This window comes from Lissotriton helveticus, chromosome 1_1, assembly GCF_964261635.1.
Source record: "Lissotriton helveticus chromosome 1_1, aLisHel1.1, whole genome shotgun sequence".
NCBI classification, from domain to species: domain Eukaryota; kingdom Metazoa; phylum Chordata; class Amphibia; order Caudata; family Salamandridae; genus Lissotriton; species Lissotriton helveticus.
Genome location: NC_136057.1, coordinates 624,324,679 through 624,349,889, shown reverse-complemented (window position 1 = coordinate 624,349,889; position 25,211 = coordinate 624,324,679). Strand labels below are relative to the sequence as shown.

Here is a 25,211-nt window from a genome sequence, read left to right as displayed (position 1 = left end):
CAGGTGTTTGATGAATAAAAACTATCCTGTCTGAGGGATCGTATCCGGATCTGAATAATGTCGTAGCAGTTTGCATCAAAATCTGCAATCGCCCACGACTGTGCATCTGTTACTGTTCGTATAGATAAACAGTAATCCTAGCAATTAGTACGCGGAAGATGTAGATCTGAATTGTGTTGTGGAAATGGGCTTCCAAGTCTGTGCTGACTTGCAGAAGTCTATGTTCGCTGGCTAAAGTCGGCAACTGTGTATTTTAACAGCAGCCATTTTAAACTTCATAAACAGACCACATTTCCCAAACACCTTCGGGAACATGATGGTCAAAAGAAACAAACAAGGGACAACACCTCCCCAAGTCCAACAACCAATCACAACGCTGTATGCCTGATACAGCCTCTCTTCTTGTCACTGCCCATCCTCTTTCTTTGCTGCGAGCAGCCCTCAGAATGATTAGACTGCGTGTGTTTTACAATTCATAACGCAATCGCCGGCCGCTTACGGGCGCCTGCGACCGTGTTCCATGTTGCTTGTTTTTTACTTGGTTTCTGCTTTAATGCTGCTTTAGGAAGTTAATGTTGGTATTCCCTGGTTGAACGGGACCGTCGCTTCATGGTTCCCGGACGGAATAGTGTGAGTGTGTGTTCCAACGCGTGGTTCTGTCGAGTGCTGTGCTCCGGTACTGCCGGCTTCCTGGCACCGGCTCGCGGGTCCCTTTAAGGGGCTTAAGCGACTCTACGCATTTTACCTGCTGCGGGGTGTAGCCCACCTCCGAATTTGAGGGGGCACTGTGGGACGCACAAAAACGACAATTACGTCGTTGGCAGCGAGCGCGGAGTTGGACAGAGGCCATTAGTCAGTTTCTGCTCCCTCAGCGCCTGTTGCCTGTGCCCCGCTTCCCTGGAGAGTTACACCCTGGTTGGGTCGGTAGTGCTTTCAGCAGGCTATTGACACTCAGGCTGAAACCTGAGTCGGTGTGTGAGTGTGTTTGGACGCCCTTTGGGTGTATTACTGCCAGCAGCAGGTTAAAGCAAGACCTGCAGGGACACGCTCCCAGGGTTGTTAGGACTGTGAATACTAGTTAGCAGGTGGTGTCCATGAAGGGTGGTTTGGCCTTCTGTGGTTATTAATTTAGGGCTCTGCCCTAGTCAATTGGCAGGTCCCCAGCACCTGGAACGCAGTCTCTCTGACTGTGGAGGCACTTTTGGCACTAGGCATCCCTTGTCAGCCAAATGTCACATCTTCAGATTGGGAGCATGTCTAACCAGGTCGACATGCAGTGGGAGGAGGATCCCCTTGCCCAACTGCCCTGTGACGATGAGGTTTATGACGCAGTAGATGCGTTCATCGACCGGGCATTGGAGGAAGTAATGGCTCCTATGGAGGAGTGTTTGTCCCAAAAGCTTGAGCAATTGTGTGCTCGGTGGGCTCCAGTAGAGCCCAATACCTCATCTACACCCCAGGGTGCAGCATCTACTACCCCTTCTACATCCCAGGAAGCACAGGGGATGTATCCTGTTCTAGCTAAACGTCCCAGAGAAGACAGGGTGGACCAGGACGCTTTTGCACGCTTGCGTGAGGCCTTCCTGGCGCAGGGCCAGCCTTTGATCACTCCGGTAGAAAATACTCCTTCCCCGGTCCACGCTGACCCAGTTAGCCCGTCCCAAGGGGATGACACCCAGGCCGACACAGACGAAGAGCCTGACACCTCTAGATCGTGGCGTCCAACATCAGGGACGGGTCCCTCAGAGCCGCAGGGGGTACTTCGGACATGTTTGACCCCAAACTCCTCATGCATCCCAGGTGCTCGGAATGGATTCCCTGTGCGAAGGTGGCAAGCTACGTGGTGGGCAGAATTCGAGCTCCCATGGGGAAAGACGCCCGTAGTCGGCTTCGGTCGGAGTGTCCCCGCCCCTCTTGGATGGGAAAGTCGCCCAGACCCCCGAGTTAGATCCTAGGATGGTGACATTTTTAGCGAAATTCATTAGAGATCCCAAGAAAGGGATAAACAGATCTTGGAGAGCGTGCCAAGATACATTGTTGGACGCCTTAGGACCCCTAAACATGATCTTAGAGATGTCAGAAGAGGAACTCTCCCGATAGGCTCAGCGGGCCTCAGCAACGCAAATAGTGTGCTGTCAACAGACCAAAGTAGGTCTTTTCTCATAAAGGTGGATCCGAAACTTGGTGACTTAGCAAACTCTGAGGCAGGAGCGGAGGCCAAAGGGGGTCTTTTCAGGGAACCCTTTTTCAAAGAGTTGGGCAAGTTCGTGAGCACTTTTACGTCGCTCGACAAAGCCCAGTCTTCTATTAAAAAAGTATTTTCCTCCCGGCTTTTCTGTGGGGCCGGTCAAGGCAGGAGCCGCTCGACTGGCCAGGACCCCTGAACACCAGGGGGCAAGGCTCCAGGCAACGGCAGTACCAGAACCAGCAGAGGTACAACAATATATACCATTCCCGCGGACGCCGTTCCAGAGGCCGTGGTTCCAGAGGACGGGACAGCTCCTCTACCACCGGTAAGTGTTTCTTCAGAGTCTCTGGTGATTGAGGGTGACCGTCTGGCTGGTTTTGTGAGACAGTGGGAAACAGTCACGTCCGATGCTTGGGTGTTACAAACAATCCAGGGGTTTCAAATAGAGTTTTGCAGCAATCCCAAACAGTTGGTTCCACCCAAGCCTCTCCAATTCTCCCGCCAAGAGGCGGCCTTGGTAGACACAGAAGTGTCCACACTGTTAGACAAAGGGGCCATGTGTCGCACCATTTTACACCTAAGCAATATGTTTTTGGCAGAAAAGACGGAAGGGGGCCAGCGCCCAGTGGTGAACCGCCGAGAATTCAATTCAGAGATATGTTGTGTCCCGCGGATTGGATGGTCTGTCTCAATTTAAAAGATGCCTATTTGGCCATTCCTATTTTCTGCTGCACAGACGATTTCTTCAGTTTCTCTGGCGAGAATTTACGTCTCTTCCTTTCGGACTCTCCTCCGCTCCATAGTGCTCCACGAAGGTCCTCCGACCGGTTGTGGAATACTCCGAGCGCGAGGAACTCATCACATCGTGTACCTGGACGACATGCTTCTTTTGGCTCAGAACCCGTATTTGCTTCAAACCCAGTTACAACAAGCGGTCGATCCCTCGGAAGGCCTCGGGCTTGTAATAAACGTCAAGAAGTCATTATTGGTCCCGTCTCAAAAAGTAACGTTCTTAGGGTTTGTGGTAAACTCGGTGGACGTGACCCTCAGCCTTCTGGCACGGAAGTTGAACAAAATGTGACACGAGTTGCGACGCACTCTGGCCAAGCAGTGGGTTCCCTTTCAACAGATCACCCACGTGGTGGGGCTTCTGTTCACTTCCATCCAGGCGATTTTTCCAGGTCCGCTCCACTACAGGGCCTTACAGCGCCTCAAGCGTCGGCATTTGTGGATAGGGTGTCCCTACTCCCATCCGGTTTTCTTGTTGGACGAGGCATGGGAGGAGATTCTTTGGTGGCTCTCCCACATGAAAGCCTGGAATTGGAGGGCGATTTTTGGTTCAGCTTTGGATTTGGTCACAGAGTCAGACGCCAGCAGGTCCGGTTGGGGCGCCAGGTGTGGAGATTTCTCCACAGGAGGGTCTTGGTCTCCTCAGGAGCAACCGCTGTACATCAACTGTCTGGAGCTCTTGGCAAGCTCTTTTGCAGTGATATATTGGCGGTATGGTATATCTATCATCTAGGGGGCACCCACTCGAAGGTGCTGTCAGCTCTAGCGACAACCCTCTGGAAATTTTGCCTGGACCATCACATTTCGTTACAAACAAGAGTACCTCCCGGGTCGGGAGAATCAAGTGGCAGACTGGCATTTGCGTTATTTCACGGATTCAAGTCTCTGAAAGTTGCATCGGACGTTTTTTCTCTAGTACAGGAACATTTGGGTCCTTTTTCAGTGGATCTTTTTGCCTCAAGGCTGAACCGCGATCTTCCCAGGTTTTTCAGTAGGCGATCAGATCCGTTAGCGGTATCCAGGATGCATTCCTACAGGATTGGATGCAAGAGCAGGCCTTTGCATTTCCCCCGCTCGCAATGATTATTCGGGTATCGGCCCAGATGAGGATACAAAAAGCAAATGTAGTACTCATCATTCCAATTTGGAGGTGTGGTTTCCAGCTCTGCTGGAACTTTCTTGGGATTTTCCAATCCGACTCCCCCACTTTCCAGAGCTACTTCTCAACCCGGATCGGTTCTCTCATCAGATGGTGCTCAGCGGAGCCCTCCGGCTCAGGGTGTAGAGTATTACAGAAGTAGATGATTTCTCCCTGGTCTTTTGGCTTCGCTGAGGGCCTCTTGTCCAAGGCCTGGGCGGACAGCACGGTCAAACGCTATAGATCGGCCTGGCAACGATGGTGTTGTTGGTGTATGCAACAGGGTTGTGAGCCCGTGGGCGCAGATTTAGCTCACGTGCTGAATTTTCTGGCAGGTTTGGCCCAACAGGGTTTGGCATTTCGTTCGGTAAATACCTTTTGATCCGCTATTTTGGCAGGGCATGTGCCAATTCAAGGTAATCCGGTGGGGGAACATCCTTTTGTATGTTGTCTCTTGCAGGGACTCCGCTTGTCGTTACCCCTGGAACCTAGTTATTCTGAGTTATGGGATGTGAATAGGGTGCTTAATCTGTTTTTGTCATGGCAACCTAATTAATTTTTGTCACGAAAAGAGTTGATGGCGAAGTTGGTGATGCTTCTTTGTCTAGTCTCCTGCAGGAGTGTCCAATGTACGAGCTCCAGACATTAAGGGCAGGGTTTTTTCTCCTTCGGGGTGGCTTTTACGATCAGGCGTCGGACAAAGTGTCATACTAGAATAATTGAATACCCAGCATTCCCCGACGTCCCTAATCTGTGTGTGGTTCGCTGTTTGAAGGCATACGAGAAAATGTCTTTGGAGTTGAGGCCTCCAGGATAACGGCAACTTTTGATTACTCTCAGAAAACCACACAAAGCGGTTTCCATTCCGAAAATCGCATGATGGGTACAATGGGTCATGCAAGAGGCAGGCATTAGTCTGCAGCAATTTGGGGCACATTCAGCTAGGGGAGCAATGGCCTCTAAGGCTTTCACGCTGGGGGCAAGGTTGGAGGATATCATGAATGCAGCGGACTGGTCCTCGGATTTGACCTTTAAAAGATTTTATTTCAAGCCTATAATTGATATGGCGCATTTGGTGGTAAGTAAGCTTTAAACTAGCATAATCTGAAGCCTCCGGTCCGGACATAGAAGGAAAAATGTTCTAGCTATCGTAACGGAAAGTTTCAAATCTATTAGGGACTCGGAGGCGAGGATTATCCTACCCTTGGACGTTGTCTGCATTGCCCGCCCATTAAGGAGTAAGTACAATTTTACGCTAATTGTCATGGTGCAAAATGTTGCTCAATGGTTCGAGTTAACGTTTGATTATGCTCCATTGGCTCTTGTATATCTCAGAGTGCAAATGTCTTCCAATGTTTGATGTTTTGGTTCAGTTGTGCCTTTGGTGTTTATATATAGGTATTGGGTTGTTTACCCGTTGGTCTTCTGGTCCTGATATTGTCCTTTTCATTCCAGGAGGTGACCCTGGGAAACAGGAAGGTTGACTGGAGAAGATGGGCGTGACTCGCTCATCGAAAGAGGATGGGCAGTGACTGGAAGAGAGACTATATCAGGCATACAGTGTCGTGATTGGTTCATGGACTTGGGGATGTGTTGTCCTTTGTTTGTTTCTTTTGACCTTCATGTTCCCGAGGGTGTTTGGGAAATGTGGTCTGTTTATGAAGTTTAAAATGGCTGCTGTTAAAATAAAGCAAGGAAAGATTAGCATAATCCTCGCCTCTGAGTCCATAATAGAATTGGAACTTTCAGTTACGATAGCTAGGAAATTTTTCAATATAATCCTCATTCCTCTTTCTCTCAGAAAACCCACCACTGCCTGCATCACTTTCGTGAAACACCAGGGTGCCGCTGACAATCCGAAAGGCAGACACTGAAACTGAAACAATTGATGCTTCCATCTGAACTGCAAGAATCTCTGACTTTCCCTTACCATAGGAATTGTGAAATAAGCATCTTTCAGATCTATTTTCACCATACAATCCTGATTCTGTAGCAAATCCCTCAGGCAAGGAATGACCTCTATTTTGAAATGTGATATGTCACATACTGATTGAGATTGCTGAGATTTATCACAGGTCTCCAACCTTTTTCTTTTTTCTCCACTACAAATAAGGTACTCCCAAACCCTGTGTCTTTTTCTTCTACTTGAATAATTGCATTTTTCTCTAACATCTGATTTACCTCCTCTTGGATTACCTTTTCCAACTCCTCCTGAAATACTAAGGGGCATATTAGCAAGTAACCTTGATAAAATTATCGCCGTTTTTGGCGTCAGGAAAATGCCGCTATAACTGCGATAATGGGCTTGCTAATATGCGTTATAGAATTCCAGTAGAAGCCCAGGTTAGATGTCCTGCACATCTAACCTGGGCTTCTATTGAAATTCTATAACGCATATTAGCAAGCCCATTATCGCCGTTTTATCGTCAGTTTCCTGCCACTAAAACGGCGATCATTTTAACGAGGTTCTTGCTAATATGCCCGTAAGTCTTTTGGTTCCTCCAACTGCACAGGATCTCCATCGAACTCTATTACATATCCTATCACAAACTGCAATGGGTCTGTTATAATTTTCATCCAGAGATCTTTGAAATACTTCAATCTCTCTCCTACCTTTAAAGGGATAAATCCAATAATATTCCTCATACTCACCTTGTGCTTGATCTTATCCACGACCAAAAGATTGCCCTTAGACCGTACTCCTCTCCTTCCTTGAATTTTTCCTCTCTGTGGATAGAACTGACCATTTCCCATCTGTTCTCTGTATCCACTGTTCCCCTGAAATATTGAATTCTGATACTGGGCTCTAAAACATGCCCGGCAAGTAGCTTGCCCTCTCCTACCAGCCCTACCATAAAAACTTGTTCTAATGAAACGCTCTTCTCATAGAAGACTGTGCATTATCCAGACTAGTAAATGTCTTTGCAAATTTAGAAATGGATCCTACCAGACCCTCTCCAAATAGCAAACCCTTTGCTTCATTTGATGACTTCTTTTAGCCAATTCACTTAATTTAGGATTTATATGCATTAATAATGTCCTGCCTCTTTCTGCAAGCAATGCAGCATTTGCGTTAACCAAACAGAAAATTGCTCTCTGACACCATCCTCTCAGTAGTACCAAATCCGCTTCTCTACCCTTTAAAAAGGATTCTTCTACCGTGTCAAAAATTCTAACTAAGGGACCCAAGACATCGAGCAGTTTGTCCTGGCAAATCTTAAGCAACTTCTCCAAACCCTTCATGGGATCCTAACCCATTTTAAACATCTATGTTATCATATCCGGCTCAAAATTGGGAGTAAGAGTCACTTTATCGTCAATCACTGGTCTTGAGCATTCAGCTCTCATTAAATTGTGTTCCTTTCTCTCCAGAGGCTGTCTCAACCTATATTTGATATATTGTGACACATGTTCCATAGGCCACTAATCCTTACCCCTAGGATGTCTTATCTCTTTCGGGTCAAATAATTTCTCTCCAAAAGGATCCTTATTCCTAGTTCCTGAATTCATGACACTTTCCTCATTTTCATATTCATTCTTGTACTCTAATTCAAGTACATATTCATCCAGATTAACGCTGGATTTTCATACTCAAGTGCATTGAAATCCTCCAGTTCAGCGTTTTGCTTAACTTTTCGTGTTCAGCCAAGGACACCTGAACTATGCGAGGTACTTGGGCCTCCTTCTTTTCCCTCCAAACGTCTTTTATTTTGTAAACACTTTCCTCCTGGACCCCTATTGTCAGATTCATTATCTGAAACTGAAAAATATTCTTCCTCATCAACTGTCCTCCTATATCTTTTACCTAAAACTAGTTTAAACGTCTCCTGAACTACTGCTTTAACCTTATGGCTGACCAACTTCCTTGTTATTTCCTCTCTTGCCTCCTCAGATATGTGATCTATGTCAATTTTGCCTAAACTCAAATTCCTAATTCTCTCTCTTCCTAACTTAAAACTTGCCCAAACTCTTTTATTATGTTTAATGCCGAAAACCTAACAGAATAGTTTATTTATTCCAAACGCTTTGTTACTTCAATAAACTCCTACACACTAACAAGGTTTGTTGCTTGACCGGTAATGCCAGTCCAAAGCAAAGCTATTTGCCTAGCAACTTCTCAGCTCCACCACCCTTCCAAAAAACCTCATGGATGCGTGACAACACCAAATTCCTTACAAATGTGTCTCCATTAAAATTATGAATCTAAGACTTGTCTAGCAGATACCTTTCTACTTAAATCATATTCCAACATTTAAATACATATTCTTCTAAATACATTTGCATTGAATACTTACCTTTTCACAAAAAATACTAAAATCAATAATAAATATAGACCCAATTCACCATTAAACAGATATCACCAATTCTTCCCAAAAATTGGGTATATCACACTGTTTCAAGAATCAAACGAGCACACACAACCTAAACAACATTCTAATACTTATCTTACTCAGAAGCAGCAACAAAAGAGGAAGAAGATGTAGGATGCAGAGTCTTTCATATGAGATGAACATTCTTTTTTGTTTGTGATGTTTTAAATTCCATTCTGGGAAGCGTTTAAGTTGTTGCTGCTCAGAAGAAAGTAATAAAAGATTAATGCATAATGCTAGCCTCCTGTCTTGACATAAAATCCAACTGCTGACCAAGTCACGCTTTCTAACTACAGACCCATCCCCCTCCTTCCATGACCCAAAAAAATCTTAAAGAAAATGATCAAATGGCCCCTCTCCATCCACCTCAGCAACCAACAGCTGCTCAACTCTATGCAGTCCGGCTTCAAGCTCAACCACAGTACAGGAACAGCACTCATCACTACCACATTTGCATGTTTTTTGACAAAGGAGACATGGAAGCCCTCCTTCTCTTGGACTACTCTGCAGCACTTGTCATGATCCCACACCACATCCTCATCAGGCACCTGCATGAGATTGGCACCCAAGGAACCAATCTCTTCTTAAGGAATAGAACACGAGCTGTCAATCTGGCACCTTACTACTCAGAAGCCCACAAACTCTTCTGCAGTGTGCCTCAAGGCTCATCGCTCAGCCTCACCCTCTTCCATGCATATGATCCCTCTGGCGAACATCCTAGGTGCACACAAATATAGCCTTATCTACATAGATGACATGCAACTCATACTCTCCCTCTTGGACAAGGCCGCCAAGCCAAGAAACAAGTTCACCACCTGCATGACCGAAGTTGCTTACAGGATGGAAGACAACAGTCTCAAGCTCAATACAGACAACATAGAATAATAATGTTTGGCAATTACACCCCACCACCATTGGACTCCAACCAGTGGCGGTCGAACTCAGACCCACACCAACAATCCACGCTAGGAACCTCGGAATAATCATCAACAGCATACTGGACATGACAACCAAAGTCAATGCTGTCACTGCATCCTGCTTCCACACCCTGAAGATGCTGAGGAAGATTGTCAAATGGCTCCCACCCAACACTAGAAAAACTGTCACTCACATGCTAATCACCTGCAAACTGGGCTAAGGAAACACCCTCTTTGCCCGGATCACCAAGTAACTCACTAGAAGACTACAAGCCATCCAGTACTTGGCAGCCAGACTCATCCTCACCCTCCAATGCATAACTCATTACCTATACTGGCTCCCAATACACAAATTTGCTCAATTCAAACTCCTCACACACACATTTAAGGCACTACACAACTCACATTCTAACTACCTGAACAGTCACATCTTCTTCCACCAACCACCCAGACATCTCCGCTCTGCAAGAATCCTACTTGCACACATCCCACAAATACACAGAACCAGATCTAAAGGATGGGCATTATCTTACATTCCTCCTAAAGCATAGCATGACCTACCATTCCGCATCAGACACTCCTCCTTTCTTCTTAAATTTCACAAGAAGTTGAAACCCTGACTTTTCAATTAATGAAACTATCATAAGCAGGGCCAGGCACACACACCTGCTGAGTGCCAGAATACCCTCATGGGGGACAGTGTGCTTTACAAACACACATAACATAACCGTCTGCATGAGGTCTTTGGTCAGAGAATAGTAAGGAACACATTAGATTTTTCACTACCTTGACTTCCAATTTTGAAACCAAAAAAAATAAATCATTAAAAACTACACATTTTTAAGATCAAGATACACAAATTATTTTGAATTGTATAGATAAATCTCAAAGTTTCTCTTTCACTCAGTATTCATTTTTCACTTAACTGCAAAGGTTGTTTACACAGCGATCACCATCTGCGCATTTACTACATCTTGCTCCTGTCTCATAAGGTTTGGCACCACGATAATTCCCACTGAAAGACAAAGTATTATATTAATTGGTGCCCTTGTTTAATACACAATATCAAATTAGCATCTAAAATATGAAACTGAGCATCTGGAAATATTTTATGGAATTTAACACATGTTTAAGCATGAAGTAAGACACAGAACTTCAGTCAATGGAATAAAGTTACCTTTATGGTGACTAAGCTACTTTTAAGTTCTCTTTCCTCTTCCTGGAGGAATTCAGAAACTAAAACTGCTGGTGGAAAAAACACCATTGCACCTTCTGTTTTTTCCCACTGGGCAGTTTTGCCTCCTGATGTGAAAGGTTGAATGATGGATGATATGCAGTTTCAATTTTATGGCATGGTAATAAGAGATCAGTTACTCACCTGTAACTCCAATTCCCCAGAGTTAGTATCTTTCATAGATTTGCATGTTTAAATCATTCTCTTCAATCCTCTGTAATTTCTAAATAGCAATTAAAATGTTGAAATGTCCACCTAAGTTGGAACAGCCAAACTACTGTTAATGAGGTAGATGTTTTGAGTGTACTAATCCCGATGGAGGCCACATTAACTCAGATTTCGTAGCAAGAATGTGTAGGATACATAAAACATATGTGAATCTGTGAATGACACCAATGCTGGAAAAATGGAATAACCGGTAAGGAAGTCATTTCATTACCAACACTGAACCTTTCATAGATTCACATGATTGAATCAGAGTAGCATGCAGTATTAAATCATAATCAATAAGCAGGAAAAAGTCTAGTCTTTATTGAAATAAGCTGGGTAGTACAGCTTGACTCAATGTAGAGTATGATGTGTTCAAGTCCAGTCAATAGTGTTTAGTAGCTGCTGCTCAGTACATATCTACACTGCAAAGAGCGCAGCTGTCACCACATGATATTGGTGGAATTTACCATCACCCCACCGCTGAGAAAGATGTACTTACTAAGCTTTTTTTGTGACAGAAATGTATGAAGACCGAGTCAGCGGCAAGTGCCCTATTTAGACAGGGGTTCAACTACACGCCAGCAACCAAAAGAGATAAAGAATAGGGCAGATGAGAGATAAAGGAATGGTTTCTTTACTGTGAAAGATTGAAGCTCTCCCACTCTTGTTGCTGAAGTCAATGCCAGGAAAAGTGCTGTATTTTTCAAGAGAGTTCGAGGTCTGTCCTGTGAATGGGCATGAAGAGTCGAAACATTAGCTGGCCGAGTAGTGTGTGACACCAGCTGCTGTCCGACTGACTGGGGGAAAGGCCCTAAATCAAACTTTCAAGAATTTTTTGTTGATCCGTGAAAAAATAGTGACCGAGTATTGTCTGAACTTCGGAACTTTGAAATTGCTCCTAAGTGGAATCTTACTGATTTAAGGGCACGCTTGGCCAGGTGGAGTACATACAACGGGATATGTTGCAGCTGCATGGAAACAGGATTTAGACCTTTAGCCTTGCACCCTGTACTGTAGGTTTTTGACGTGATGATGGTGCGTGGCTGCACTGGTATTGCTCTGCACACTGTAGAGAAGTTAATATTTTAGGTGACAAGGAATTATGCTGACAGGCTGAGCAACTTCAAGTTGAGATGGAAGCCTTAGTTTTTGTATCTGGGTATGTGGGTGAAGCTTCAGCTGAGTCAGTGGTTATTCGGATATTCGAGCTAGGTCAGTGTACTAAAACTAGTGTGGTCATGAGTGGCTATCAATATTAGCATTTATTACTCAGTCTCCGTTTTTTCAGCACTCAGGATGAGGGGGAAACAGCAGAAAGTTGTAATCAAAGACTTTCGCCCTCGACATTGAGAAAGCATTGTTGTCTCTGGAGCCTTGTTGCCAGTACCTTCTCGCATAGTAAAGGCTTTTTTTGTCTACAGGGTGGCTAACAGGTCAAGAGTGGGATGACCCCACTTTCTGAAGATGTGTTGTAGTTCGTCCTGTGAAGGCAACTGTAACTGCCTTATACAGAACCCAGAAACGGTTTTAACTTTAAGTAGCTCAATAGATGTGCAGCATAGATCGGGGAGAAGTGCAATTAACCTGTTTTCTTTTTTAGGTGCCTTAGTTTTGAGTTACATATAAGGATGCCAGCAAGATGTTTAATATAAGAAGGGTCATATAGCCAAATTAATGAAGTTTATTTTATACAGGGATGACATGCACACACATTATATTATGTGCATGCAGACAAACATATGGCTAATCAAATGTGCATATTAGGATGCGTTTTTATAATTTAACATGATAAAAAGCCTATTTCAACATTGTGCAGCATGATAGAATTTTCCACATGCAGACACTCTAACTGAACTGGCGAGGCCCTGCATAAAGCAAAATATTGTAACCAACAGACAGGTGAATAAGAGTTTCTTCCTCTGCTGCAGACAGTGAGGTACAAGCAAAATGGTGTCTTATTTTGCTTGTTTGAATCTTTTCAGTGAGGTTTAACACATTTTGTATACAGCATGTTCTACAAAGAAAAGCTTTCTTCACCTATGTTTTTTTTCTAGCATGACTTTTTTACCTGCATATTTTAAAATATGGGGCAGTGTTGGCAATTCTTATAAAATTTCTTAGAAATGTTAATTATTAGTTTTAAAAATAATGTGACATTGTCTTTTCTGAATTTTATGAAATTTCTGATTTCTAATATTAGAATTGGAATGTCAACCCGAGAAGGTTGGCATCCTTGTAACGTTTATATATAAAGGCACTTTGCAATGGCACTTTAAATTAGGATCTGGAGAAAAAACCCTCAAAATGCTGCCTAATTATGGTGTGATTACTGAATTGAAATATAACATATACTCGATATTATTTTATGCTTTACAAAGTTTTGCTGTGTCTATGTACAATTTATTGGTTTTTATATACATTTCCTGTTTCTAATGATTTGTATTATTCAACAATAAAGTATTTTACTTACAAAGAAAAAGCTGGATTATGGACTCATGTATAGCTAGCTCCGTTAAAGCATGTATGTGATATCATAACATTTGGAAATACAGCCTGTAACAAATACTGAGGTTAAATCAGACAGTTGTTCATTAAATCTACACGTCAGATTGTTGCATGTGGATCCATAGAGTAGTTACCAGGGTATCTAACGATCTGCATGTATCCTAAAGTGGCCATCAGTCCAAGAAAAATAGAACAACAATAAAACTTGGAGCCAATAACCATACTGTTAGAACTGACACGTAAAATTGCCATATTACTCATATTCTACCCAATATTGTGTTAGCATTTATATAGTTAATACATTAAATATGCATACTGTATACGCCACTAGTAAATGCATATGTTACGTTTCTTTGCTTTGACATCTGTGCCACCATGTTCTCGTTTTTAGACGCCATTTTGTATTATAATCGAAACTGTTACTTAATCATTTACGAGAAATGGTCCTTGGTAAGTTTTGTTTCTTCAATGCTGAATCTTGTTCATTCACGCATGCCTTTTCTGTTACATCGAGGCCTTCTCCCACCTGTCTAGTGGGGAGGATAAGCCAGACAACCTTAAGTAGTAGATAAATAGTACCAGGCTGCAGAATGGAAATCTCCGTTCTGTACCCCCATTGTATTACTGCAGCTACCAGTGTTTTTTCATAGTGGGCGGGGCTTTGAGGGCAACATACATAATGTAACCTTATGTTGGTTAGAGTCAGTCCCTTGTCAGCTGTCATAGGAGGCTTGTCAGATTGGACTCGACTGCAGTGTACTTAGTGAATAAACTAGTTTGCCTGTATTCTCTACTGCGTCATTGACTCTTCATTTCTTGGAAGGCTAGAGGAGGTCGAGAGTGACCCGGGTGGCTCTAATCGGGTCTCTTCCTTCAATATGTCCCCCCAGCCCAATTTTGCCTCCAGCTCTGCCTACTCAGTAAAGTATCTGGAGTGCCAGTGAGTGTGTAGACAGATATTTTAAGATTAAAACTATTTGTGCACGGGCAGTGAGGACGGGGAAAGTTGTGTGATAGGGTGCCAGTCCATAAACACAACAGCCATCCATCACGCCACCCCCAACTCACTATGTGTCAGGTTCGCTCACATCACTGCCCTGCGTGAGCACGCAGACACCTGCCAAAATTACATCCCAGCTGGAGAATGCAAGGATCATTGTGTTTTATAAAAGGAATATGAAAAAATTGGACTTTGAGTATGGTGAGTTGGTTGATAGTGTGTGAAAAGACCTTGATGTATCAACACAGGAGGTTTCCAGATGAGCTCTGTCCCCATCAACTGGGACATAAGGAAGCAGATGCAAGGACGCAGAAAATGCTAGACAGCACCTTATGAATGTTAAGGCAAGTTAAGCCCATTGCGTAGATTAATTGGAGATATCTCGGTTAGTAGATAGGTAAATATTATTTCAATTATTTACAATTGTACAACTTCATTAAAGAATAAAATAAAAAAATATAATACATCTCAGTATATAGTCTGCTCAAAGACAGGGGGCGTGCTAAGCAATGAAGAAAAGCACAACATACAAAAGCAGGTTCCTAGTCAGGGTCAAGGTTAGAGAGTGGAGCATTTAGAACTGTTAGCTTATATAACAGGTAGGTACAATTACATAAAAAAGTAAAACAGCAGAAAAATAATAAATATCTGTATTTAGTCAGCTCAAAACCAGGGAAAGATCTGTGCAGAAATAAAGTTCATCATGCATAAAAAGGGGCTCCTGGTCAAGCGTGAAACAAAATAATGTGATATTTAAAACAGTCAGCTGATGGTTCCGGGCTCAGACAATAACTGCTGCTTTCCCTCGCTATTTAATCACAGTGAATATTGTCTTAACTTATTTGTCAAACCATGCCATTTTCATGGGAAATGCTGGTTGTCATGCAAAAATCCGAGGCATTTTTGCAAATGGAAATCCCATAGTTTAAAAACATTGGTTTTAGTAAAGTTTGTCATGCAGTTAAAAATTCTGGACAGCAGAGCAAGTGAAGCATAGATTCTCTCATCTAATCGCAGAACCTGAAGATGTCAGACGGGTGCTACTTTCTCAGTAAAACTGTGTATTTGTTGCAACTATGCGTTTGTTGCAAAACGTCAAAACTGTGTGAGACTAATTCCATGCACACCATCAGGTTATGTTGGCCTTAGTCCTGGCTAACTCACAGTGAGCCATCTGTACCGCTAACCTAGCAAGGTAACAGGTGGTATGTGCAACCTCAGAACATGACAATCCTGACTTGTCAAGGAACTCATGGAACCAGATCTTAAGCCCTTTCGATGATTGGTAACTCATGTATGTTCAAAGGGAAACACAAAAAATACTCGAATTGGCATTTCAATATTTATTGACGCAATACCATTCTTGTGTAAAATACGGGTGCTGAAATTACCAATCGAAGGAAACAAAACAGAGTAATCAGCATCATAAGAATGGTAACGAAAATTACCAGTTCAACCATTGGGCTGTTACATAGAATATAGGCATGCATATGAGTACAGTTATAGTCCTATCTAGCACTCCCTATCCTAGTGTACCAGGTGAGGGGAGGTTAAATCTGCCAGAATCCCTGCGGGTGATCTAGCACCCCAGTTACCTGTGGGTCCTTTTCACCTGGGAGCCTGTCTTGGTGTTGAGCTGGCCACCATTCTTTTCAGGAGGTAAACATAATTCAGCTGGGCTGGAATTCTGGCATGGGGTGACCGACAGTGTTAGTGAAATGCTCTTCTAACTAAACAAACAAGTAATGCCATTTATATAATAAACTTTACCCATGTTGCCATGCCGATACTCAAGTCAGGCCATCATTTTTAATGCTATCCTTACAAAGCTGTTGCCGAGCAAACAATAACATTCAACAACATTTTCACTGTGAACTTTAGCGTGTATAGAATATTGACGGATCTGATAATATGCCAACAAAGATGTGGAAATGTAAGCAAAGTTATGTCATGGAACATTATCCCATACAAGCACGCAAGCAAATGTGTGTCAAATGTCAATGTTCAAAAAAAGATGTCAACTTTAAATGTGAGCGTGAAAAATGGTGGTGCTCTTGCCCGGGCCCAATGTGACTACATGACACTCACTTCTTGGCTGAGAGGTGAGTAAAAGCTTCTTAAAATACAATGCTAAAAGTATATGTTTAACGTTTTATAAGACCCTAAAATCATAAAAAATATTGTGCTTCTTTATTAATTAAAGCATAAAGAAAGCCAAAATGTTTTAAAAGTCCATAGAAAAAGGTGAATAAAAAGACTGCAATTTAAAAGCAATTTCGCAAGTAAAAGTGGGAGAATTAAAAAAAAGTCTTCACTGCTCGAAACTGCCAGATTGTTTAAATGTTCAGAGGAGTAGAAGAAACATTGCTGTTTCCAGCTGAAGCAGACGATTGTTCAGTTGACACAGACAGGCCGAAAGAACAAGCAGCAGTTGTCATTCAGTTCTAGAAGCACAAATGCACCAAAGGTGCTGCTTCATTCTCACATGACACAGTAGCACATGTGGTAGTGCCATCCCTATTTGGCTGTGTGGCCGAACATCCATTGCGGAGCAGCAAATAATATAAAATCAGTGTCCTGACAACCGGGGATAGGTCAAGTGGTAAGCCTTCAAAAATGCTTCCCAGCACAAAGTGTATGAAACATGGAATAACTCCAAAGACCATCTGGAAGGTATTAACCAACCTGTAGCCAATTGTTTTTTTAAAGTGTGCTGCCCCGGTGGTATTTGGGATGTTAGAAATGCGGTGAACTAGCTTCCCAGATTGGTACGAAGTAGCAACTGGGTCTCAGAGGAAGACTTCACAATTTGAAGACCAAACATCTCTCGTGCAGATGTTAAGGTCACTTCCTTCTGAAACAATAGGGCTTTCAGCCTACTCAAAGCATCAAAGTTCACATGCAAAATTCCAAATTGTGGCATCCCTTACTGTACGTTCAGGTTGAAAAAGCACTTTTGTACAACAGGTCATGACTGCAGAAACAGTCACGAGATTTAGTATTCCCAGTTTCATCCAGCAGCAACCTTAGTCATTCAACATCAAATAGCTCCCATCAGAAAACAATCTGAAATCTGGATGAATCACAGCAGATAGGGAACCTTTCAGATAACATGACAAGTTCAACTTAGACACATTACATGCACCGTAGAGTGCAACTTCCCTGCAGGCTAGAGAATGGCTTAAAGTATTCTAGCAGTTTGTACCACTAAAAAAATAACTCAGTACCACCATTCCTACAACAACAAGTGAAAGGTAGGACCCATGCCTTATGTACAAACCCTTCTCCTAGCGCTTCATATCTGCCTACTTGACAGTGTTGCAAGCAGTATTTGAAGTTAAAATCTGAAATTGACGGATAAATAAACCTGTGTTTTATCCAATCTGCTGATGCTACCTTTGCAACAGTAAATGGTAATTGTTCTAACTTTTCTATGTGTAACCTAGTGTATGTCATGTCTTTTCTAGCCATAGAAGTCTGTTCTTATATGAGATTGTATGGAATGTGACCAGTGCATAAAGTCTGTAGAGTCCAACTTAGTAGCATGATAGACCTAAGTTGTGATTGCTCATGTTGCAAAAAGGAAGTCACTCTGTATGATGTCAATAACAGGGCGACACAGTATTACCCAGAGAATATATCCTGTCGGATAATGTAGTCATAACATTGTCAACTACTACTAGAACCTTCTCTAAATCTGTTCTGTTAATTTCACGTATTCTCTCAGCAGCTTCCTGCTTTGAAACTTTCCACACTTCATTGTATATTGCATACAGAAAGCACTTTTGATGAGGCTTTCGTGGACCAAACAAAAAAAACAGTTGGAACATATCATCAGAAAGAAGAGACCAGTGAGAAGAGACCAGTGTTGTTTCACCTCAGACAATTATGCATGTTTTAGCCTTCCACGCACAACTTTCCAATGCTGTATGTTGTGACCACTCCTGCATGTTGTGTCTGTATGTAACGTGGATCTAGCCTAATTATCCTGAACCCTTTTGTGTTGTCAGGAAAGCCTGCCTGCTATCTGTTAGTATCTAACGGCCACACAATGCAACCCTCTGGATTGGAACGTGAATGATGGGATGTCACATTTCTAAGCATGTTGTCAAATGTGTCCTCTGTGTAATTTGTGAATTGCTGCTAATTTGAAAACCATGCAAAATTGGGAATTTTTGGTGTATTTAGATCCTTTATCTTAGCTAAGCCGAAACAGTATGTCTGCTGCACAGAGTTATTCAGGAAAACCATCTGTTTACATATGAGGCATGCTCTAAATAAAGCCTCACTCCCCTGTACCTGCCAATCCCTAGTTCCCTATATAGATTGCACATCAATATTGTCTCTCCAAAAGTCATATCTTTGTGCAGATGTCAGGGAAGGCGAATAAGACTCTGGGTCTGCTGGAGTGTGACTAGAAAAACATTCAAACTTCTGTTCAAATGTCTTTGGGCTACCCTGTGGTGGTGTATAGCAAAATCCACATTGGGTGTAATTATAATACGTGGAGTTTATGTAATTAATGGTGACCATAATGGTGAAAATAGAACATTTCAATATAATTAGATGTACCATCATGAATTTCTTCACTGTTAAATACAGTGTAATGCTCTAAATCAGCAAGCATGTTATGTACTGTGTTAATGCCCCAATCATCAGAGATAGTGCTAGGAGTGATTACATCATTTAAGGATATACGAAATCCATAGGGGACTTGTAAAGTCTCTGTCTGTCCAAAAATATCATAGGGTACCTTATCCCAAACAATTCCATCAGGAACCGGAACAGCTGAAATGTTTACCAAGGAAAGGTTTCTTTGCACTTTGTGCGATAATCAATGGATCACAAAACCAATCCAAAGTAAAGGTAACAAAATTGTAATCCAAATGCATGTCCACGGAGGCATAAGGAAGGTCTTTGGAGACAAATGAAAAGTTCATATGGAGGTGGGTCACAAGAATACAAAGAGAAGTCACCAAAGTTGACAAAATAGCCAAAGGCTGTTTGTACAAAGTGGTAGGTTCGTGAAGCTGTGTAGAACTGGTAGAATACTATAATGGTGGCATGTTGTGGACACCATTATTGTCTGCAAGCAGAATTGAAATCGGTGTAGTCAAATTTGACGACTGAATGGTATTTGCTAAAGGAACTAGAAGTATTGACACTTCAGACTTAGCTGTCCCCAGACGGGAAAAAGAAACTTCATTGTTGGTTAAAGTTTGTAACGTGGTTTCCTGTAAGTTATTGACAGGAGGCAGCTAACTACCCATGAGCCCTTGAGGCCTAATATGTAGAACTGGCAACATGATGTGGTTTGATGAGATCGATAGACACAAATCTTGTGGGTTTCACCCCAGTAAGAGGCAGTAAAAGTACAATTCTAGTACCTTAAAAAGCCAGGACAGGCACAGGCACAGATGGTCTGAACGTCTTCCGGTCGGCCATTTCCCCTGTACTAGATCCAGGATCTTTAGAATCCAACTAGTAGTTGCCGGCGCTTTCCTCACTTCACCAGTGGCGGAATGTTTCTGTTGGACGTTGCTCTGACTGTCAAGATCTGGAAAACACATTTTAACCCCTAACAGGACTTAATAGGGAGCCCAACCACCCAAGGATCTTCTAAGCAGATTGTTTAAAGCACTCTGTACCCCATACAGGTGGTGAACCCAACTGTAATTTGAACCTAATACTCTAGCTATTGAAGACTGCTTTAAGTCACAGTTTTCCCTCTCCACTCCTGCATTTCCCTCAGGATGGTAGGGGAAGGAGTACAGCACATCCACATCCAATTTTCTCATGGTGTCTCAGTAAGCTCTAGAGGCAAACGCTGTACCCTGGTCTGAATGGAATGTGCTGATAAAGACTTGCAAGCCCTTTATAACAGTTTGACCGTCAGTCGAATGCTATGGACATACCCATGGGAGTCGAGAGCCGCAATCCACTACAAACATGATATATGTAGGACCCATCTGTAGTGAGTGTAAGGTCTGCAATGGTCCAGATAAACTCAAGACAGCAGCTTGTTTGAGATTAAGAGAGTTGTCTGCGGTGGACGAGCTGTGGTGGGAACTTTTATCTACTGACAAATGTCATGACATTTAAGGATATATCCTTTGACCTGATTGGAACCAATAGCGTTGCAGCAATTTAGAAATTGTAACTGCCACCCCTGTGTGAGCACATTTTAGTCCCTCATGTGCTGCTAGGATCAGCCCTAACCTGTCATCAGCAGTTGTTACTTTTGCAGCTTTGTCAACCATTGAATTCCCTGGGGGTGTGGCCAGGCAAGATGGCTGCTTAGACATGTATCCCCAGAGCTCCCGCCAACCAGCATAAATTCTGCATAATCCTATGCCTTCACCTCACAGAAACACTATAAAACTGCAGTAGCAAAGGAGAGTGCCCTCGCACAGGGTCAATGCATAATGATCGTTACACCTGTACCTGCCTTAGAGGCAGTGACGAAAACAAGCATTCCCAATCCAAAAGCCTTACATCCAAGATGGATACAATGGGTTAACTCTCTTGCTGCAACAGACGTTGAATATGTGTTTGACCCCTACTTAAAAACACAAGAATTCCTACAATACGAATGTCTCCTGCCGACCGAGATTCTGCCTCTAGAACATTACGGATGTATAATCTATACAAGCGGATCAGCGCAGCCCGCAGTTGGGGGTAAACAAGCCTATAGTGCAGCATGCGCGATCGTTAAAGGTCGTTGGCGCGAAGGTAAATTCAGACCTATGGTCACTAAAACTCAATCACTCGGAGACTGTACAGCTCAGCGAGCTGAACTACAGGCTTTCAAGATGGCGCTTGAAAATGCTGATCGCAAATTCCCCACACTAATAGTGTGCGATTCGTATTTCTGCGTTGAATCTTACAACGAACACTTAAAACGCTTTGGGAACAAGTAGTTATTTTGCAGAAAGAACTACAAAAGCCTCACGTGATTCATACACTGAGTCATCAACGTGATGGCGTTTACGTTGCAGGGAATTCATTGGCTGATGAAGCTGCATAGGCAGCTGTGCAAACGGCTTCCGTAGCTACATTCACTCGTTCGAAAAAAGTAATAGACGGTGAAACGTTACTAGCAGTAAAAGCCTCAATGGAAGGCAGCTATGCAGCGTTACCTCTAAACTATCCACTCGGTAATACATACATAATTTATGCAAACTCCGTTCCTTTTGCTCAAATACCTGGAGTGGGGGACAGAGTAATTCCAAACAGGAATCGGAGAGCTGCTTTGGTACGCGAAGCACATATGGGAGAGGGTCTGAGACATCAAGGGATCTTAAAATCTCTAATAGAATTAGAAAAGATGTACTGGTGGCCAGGAATGGGAGTTGATGTGTACAATTTTGCAATTTATTGCCCTAACTGCAACAGAAATCGCAGCAGCAAAAGCCACCAGATACCTGACTACAGAGTAGCCAGCCCAGTTCAGATACCATTGCTAGACAGCATTTGACTATCTACACGTAAACGTTATATTGAACGGATGCGCTCCCACAACTACTAGGACAAGATTTATTTGGATATGGCCCCAGCGCTCGACTGACACCGGAACTGTTATAAAGGATTTGGGAATATTTATAGGCACATACGCAATAGGCACGCTACATTCTGCCCAGGGTCCAGCGTTTAGCTCTCGAGCTTACAAGGAGGCTATGGCTAGTTTGGGCGTTGCATTGTGGTATTCTAGTCCCTTACATCCTGAGGGTAATGCGGTAGTGGAAAGATAAAACCGTAACATAAAGCAATCCATAACAGCAAAGGTATTAGGTTCGGGTGATGGGTGGGTCAAACATCTAATAGGTGTCCAATGTAGTCTTAACAATCTGCCAAGAAATTCTCTGGGTGGAATAACTCCGTATGAATTATTGTTTGGTACTAGGAATGTCAAACTTCAGTGGTGGAACAAAAACCCTTTGATGTCAAAGATCGTTTGGCTGTTTTACAGGACTTAAATGAAACAAGAAGAAGTCTAAGTAACACATCACAAAAGCCAACATCCACTGAAGAAAAAACACCTGTCCCAGCAAGACCTGTCTGGATTCCAAAGATTGGGGATCTAGTCAGAGAGAAGATCGCGGTGAAGAAGGAATTTGGGCCTTCTTACAGAAAAGCAGTACCTGTCTTGGCAATCCAAGGAACAAGATCAGTAGTACTACCGCCCCTTGCTGGTAAAAGGGAGAACAGAATTGTGTCCATCGACCTGGTCAAACCACAACCATGTGGCCAATAATAAGTAGTCGGCCCAGTGGACTCCCAAGAAGTAGCAGAAGACCAAATCTCGCTACTATTCAAGAGGTTCAAACTGCAAGACTTATCACCTTTGATAAACCTGCAGTGAGAAAAGAAGGACTATGCAACAAAGCCATGGAACTCGTGCCTCTTGAGACCCAAATAACAGTTTGTCAAGAAACACCTGTCTACAATGATGTAGCTTCTGACTATACAAATATGACAAAGGAAGAAGCAGCTCCAAAGATTAATAACAATCCTGATGCAATTCCAACAATTGACAGAACTGCCTCTGGCTATTTTATCAACTTTGATACATTTTCTGAGGATCCCAGTGAGCCAGAAGATGAGCCAACAAATAAAACTTTCAAAGTAAAAATAAAATAACTTTTTCATGAACTTGAGAAAACATATTTGGTTTCACCATGGATTGGATTTTGGATTATGTTTGGTGTACTTTTCCTCCTCCTCTGGCTCATTCTGGTTTTGAGCTTGGAAAGAATGATAGATGGAAAATATAATACAATGGACACAGCAAGTCAGAAAATCAACTTGGTCCTGAAACCTCATAAATCTTCCCATTGTGAAAGAAGAGATCTGTCATCAGAGAACATCACAGCCGTTCCTATACCTGGTAGTATAGCGTGGGACAAAACTGAGTATGACATCTATGGTCCGGTAGAGCTTCTGAAGATTCCACACCAGTTCAAGATCTCTTTAAATGACTTGGTATCACCAAACACATTTTCTGATGAGTGGGACTTTGAAACTATTACTAATATGATGTCAGATTTAGAGATGTCAGCTAAATTTACTGAACATGAATACTTACAAGGTTCATCAGATTATGAACAAATGTATTGTTTTAATCATTATGGTCACCATTATTTGCATAAATCTGAAACCCTAGAAATGTTTATACATACAATCAATGGGAACACTGTCCTACGCCGCCAAAAGGCAGCTCAAAAACGTTCTATGAAAAATTTCCATACTTCACAGGGTTTAATGTTACAAATCCAGAAACGTTTTATTTCAAAAATGAGAATAAGACAGGAATGAAAATAATGCTGACTAATACTAAACAAATTTATTTAGCAAACTTTTATGCTCAGCTGTCTACATTAGGTTTTGACTTTTGGAAAGGCAACATCGAGACAAAAACTGTCTGGGGCACGAAAGACTGGCAGGTGCAAGGTTTAGAAACCTTGTTCAGAGCCTGCATTATACCAGAACAAATAATGTTTTTAAATGACACTGTTCAACAAACTTCTTGTCTTGGCTTAGCTAAGATAAAAGATTTAAATAAACCATCTATACCTAAACCCACATCTGACAGTGAAAATACTACAGAAGAGGAGGTAGACGTACCCATTATTTTAAAACAGAACAGAACTAATCCTGATTTGAAAAAATGGATAATTTGGCCCAAAGAAACTAATAACTGTCATGATAGATTCCTGAAGAAAACACAAGGGTTGTCAGTAAATAGGCCAGACCCAAGATACTCCCAGAGACAACATCCAGGGATAGTAACTACTTATAGTGTAGGGAAGCTATGCCTTGAGTGGCTACTTAAATCTACACTTCCGGAAATCAAACAACACTTATCTTTACTTAAAGAAGGCAATGATTCGCGAGATTTCTTAATGGGACTTCGCAAACCACGTAAAAAACGTTTCATATATGCCGGTATATATGCTGCGTACAACGAAGCTTGGAAAGTGACGCAAATAGAAACTGCAGAAAGAATACGAGAAATTGATTGTATTAATTTAGGGAAAACACTCTCTGTAGTGGACAATGGGTTAACAACTCTGTCCTCCAGAATATATTCTTTGGACAGCATTGTATCCTCTGCAATTGACATAATAGAGCAGGACTTGCTAATGTTACAATATGGCCAGTCTCAATTACGTTCTATAATGCAGCTGGGCTGGACGTTGCAAAATCTGCGTACAGGCTACGTGCCATGGCGTCTAATCAACACCACGTCATTGTTTTCTGTATTTAACCTTACAGATAAACAAATCTCTTTGGCACAAAAATGAGCAGACTATACGGTGCTGAACATTGAAAAACTGGAAAGATTACCATTAACAGTTTCTGAGAAGCTAGTCATTGAATGGATAATTCATGGCACAATTACGATACCAGTGACGATTTTCCAGTTCGAGTATTGTCTACAGCATGTACCAGCGGGCCTGTATGAAAGGCTGGGTAAAGAATATATTAAGTCGACCTGGACTTTACCTTACACACACACAAATGTTGGAATAAGGGAAAAGAGGTATTCCTTAGTGGTAATAATTGTAAGAACTCACTAAGTGGTACACTTTTGTGCAAAGGTATTAATTTACACGGAGCCTGCGACGGTTCTGCAAATAACCTTTCATGCCATCTGCACGGGACACCCTCCACAGTGATAGAACCAATTTTCAGGCAACTATCCAATGGCAGTTACGTTATGCTGAATGATCACAGCTGTTGTGGCATGTTGCCAGGAAAAGCTTATCTAGTTTGTGTGTCGTCCATGGTCACTTGTTGTATGCAAGTATTGTATCCAACGCACAAGTCAGGCAGAGGGACGGACTTATGGCCTTCACT

General features: G+C 42.5%; 1 protein-coding gene across 2 annotated transcripts in view; it reads right to left on the bottom strand.

Moving 5' to 3' along the window:
• Positions 1–25,211, bottom strand: part of LOC144770300 (GLIPR1-like protein 1) — a 1,263,910-nt gene that overhangs the window by 222,606 nt on the left and 1,016,093 nt on the right. For both annotated transcript variants that reach the window (XM_078654709.1, XM_078654700.1), the window contains one exon: positions 10,329–10,417. In XM_078654709.1, coding sequence (XP_078510835.1) covers positions 10,329–10,417 — 89 coding nt within the window. The remainder of the gene's footprint in view (positions 1–10,328; positions 10,418–25,211) is intronic.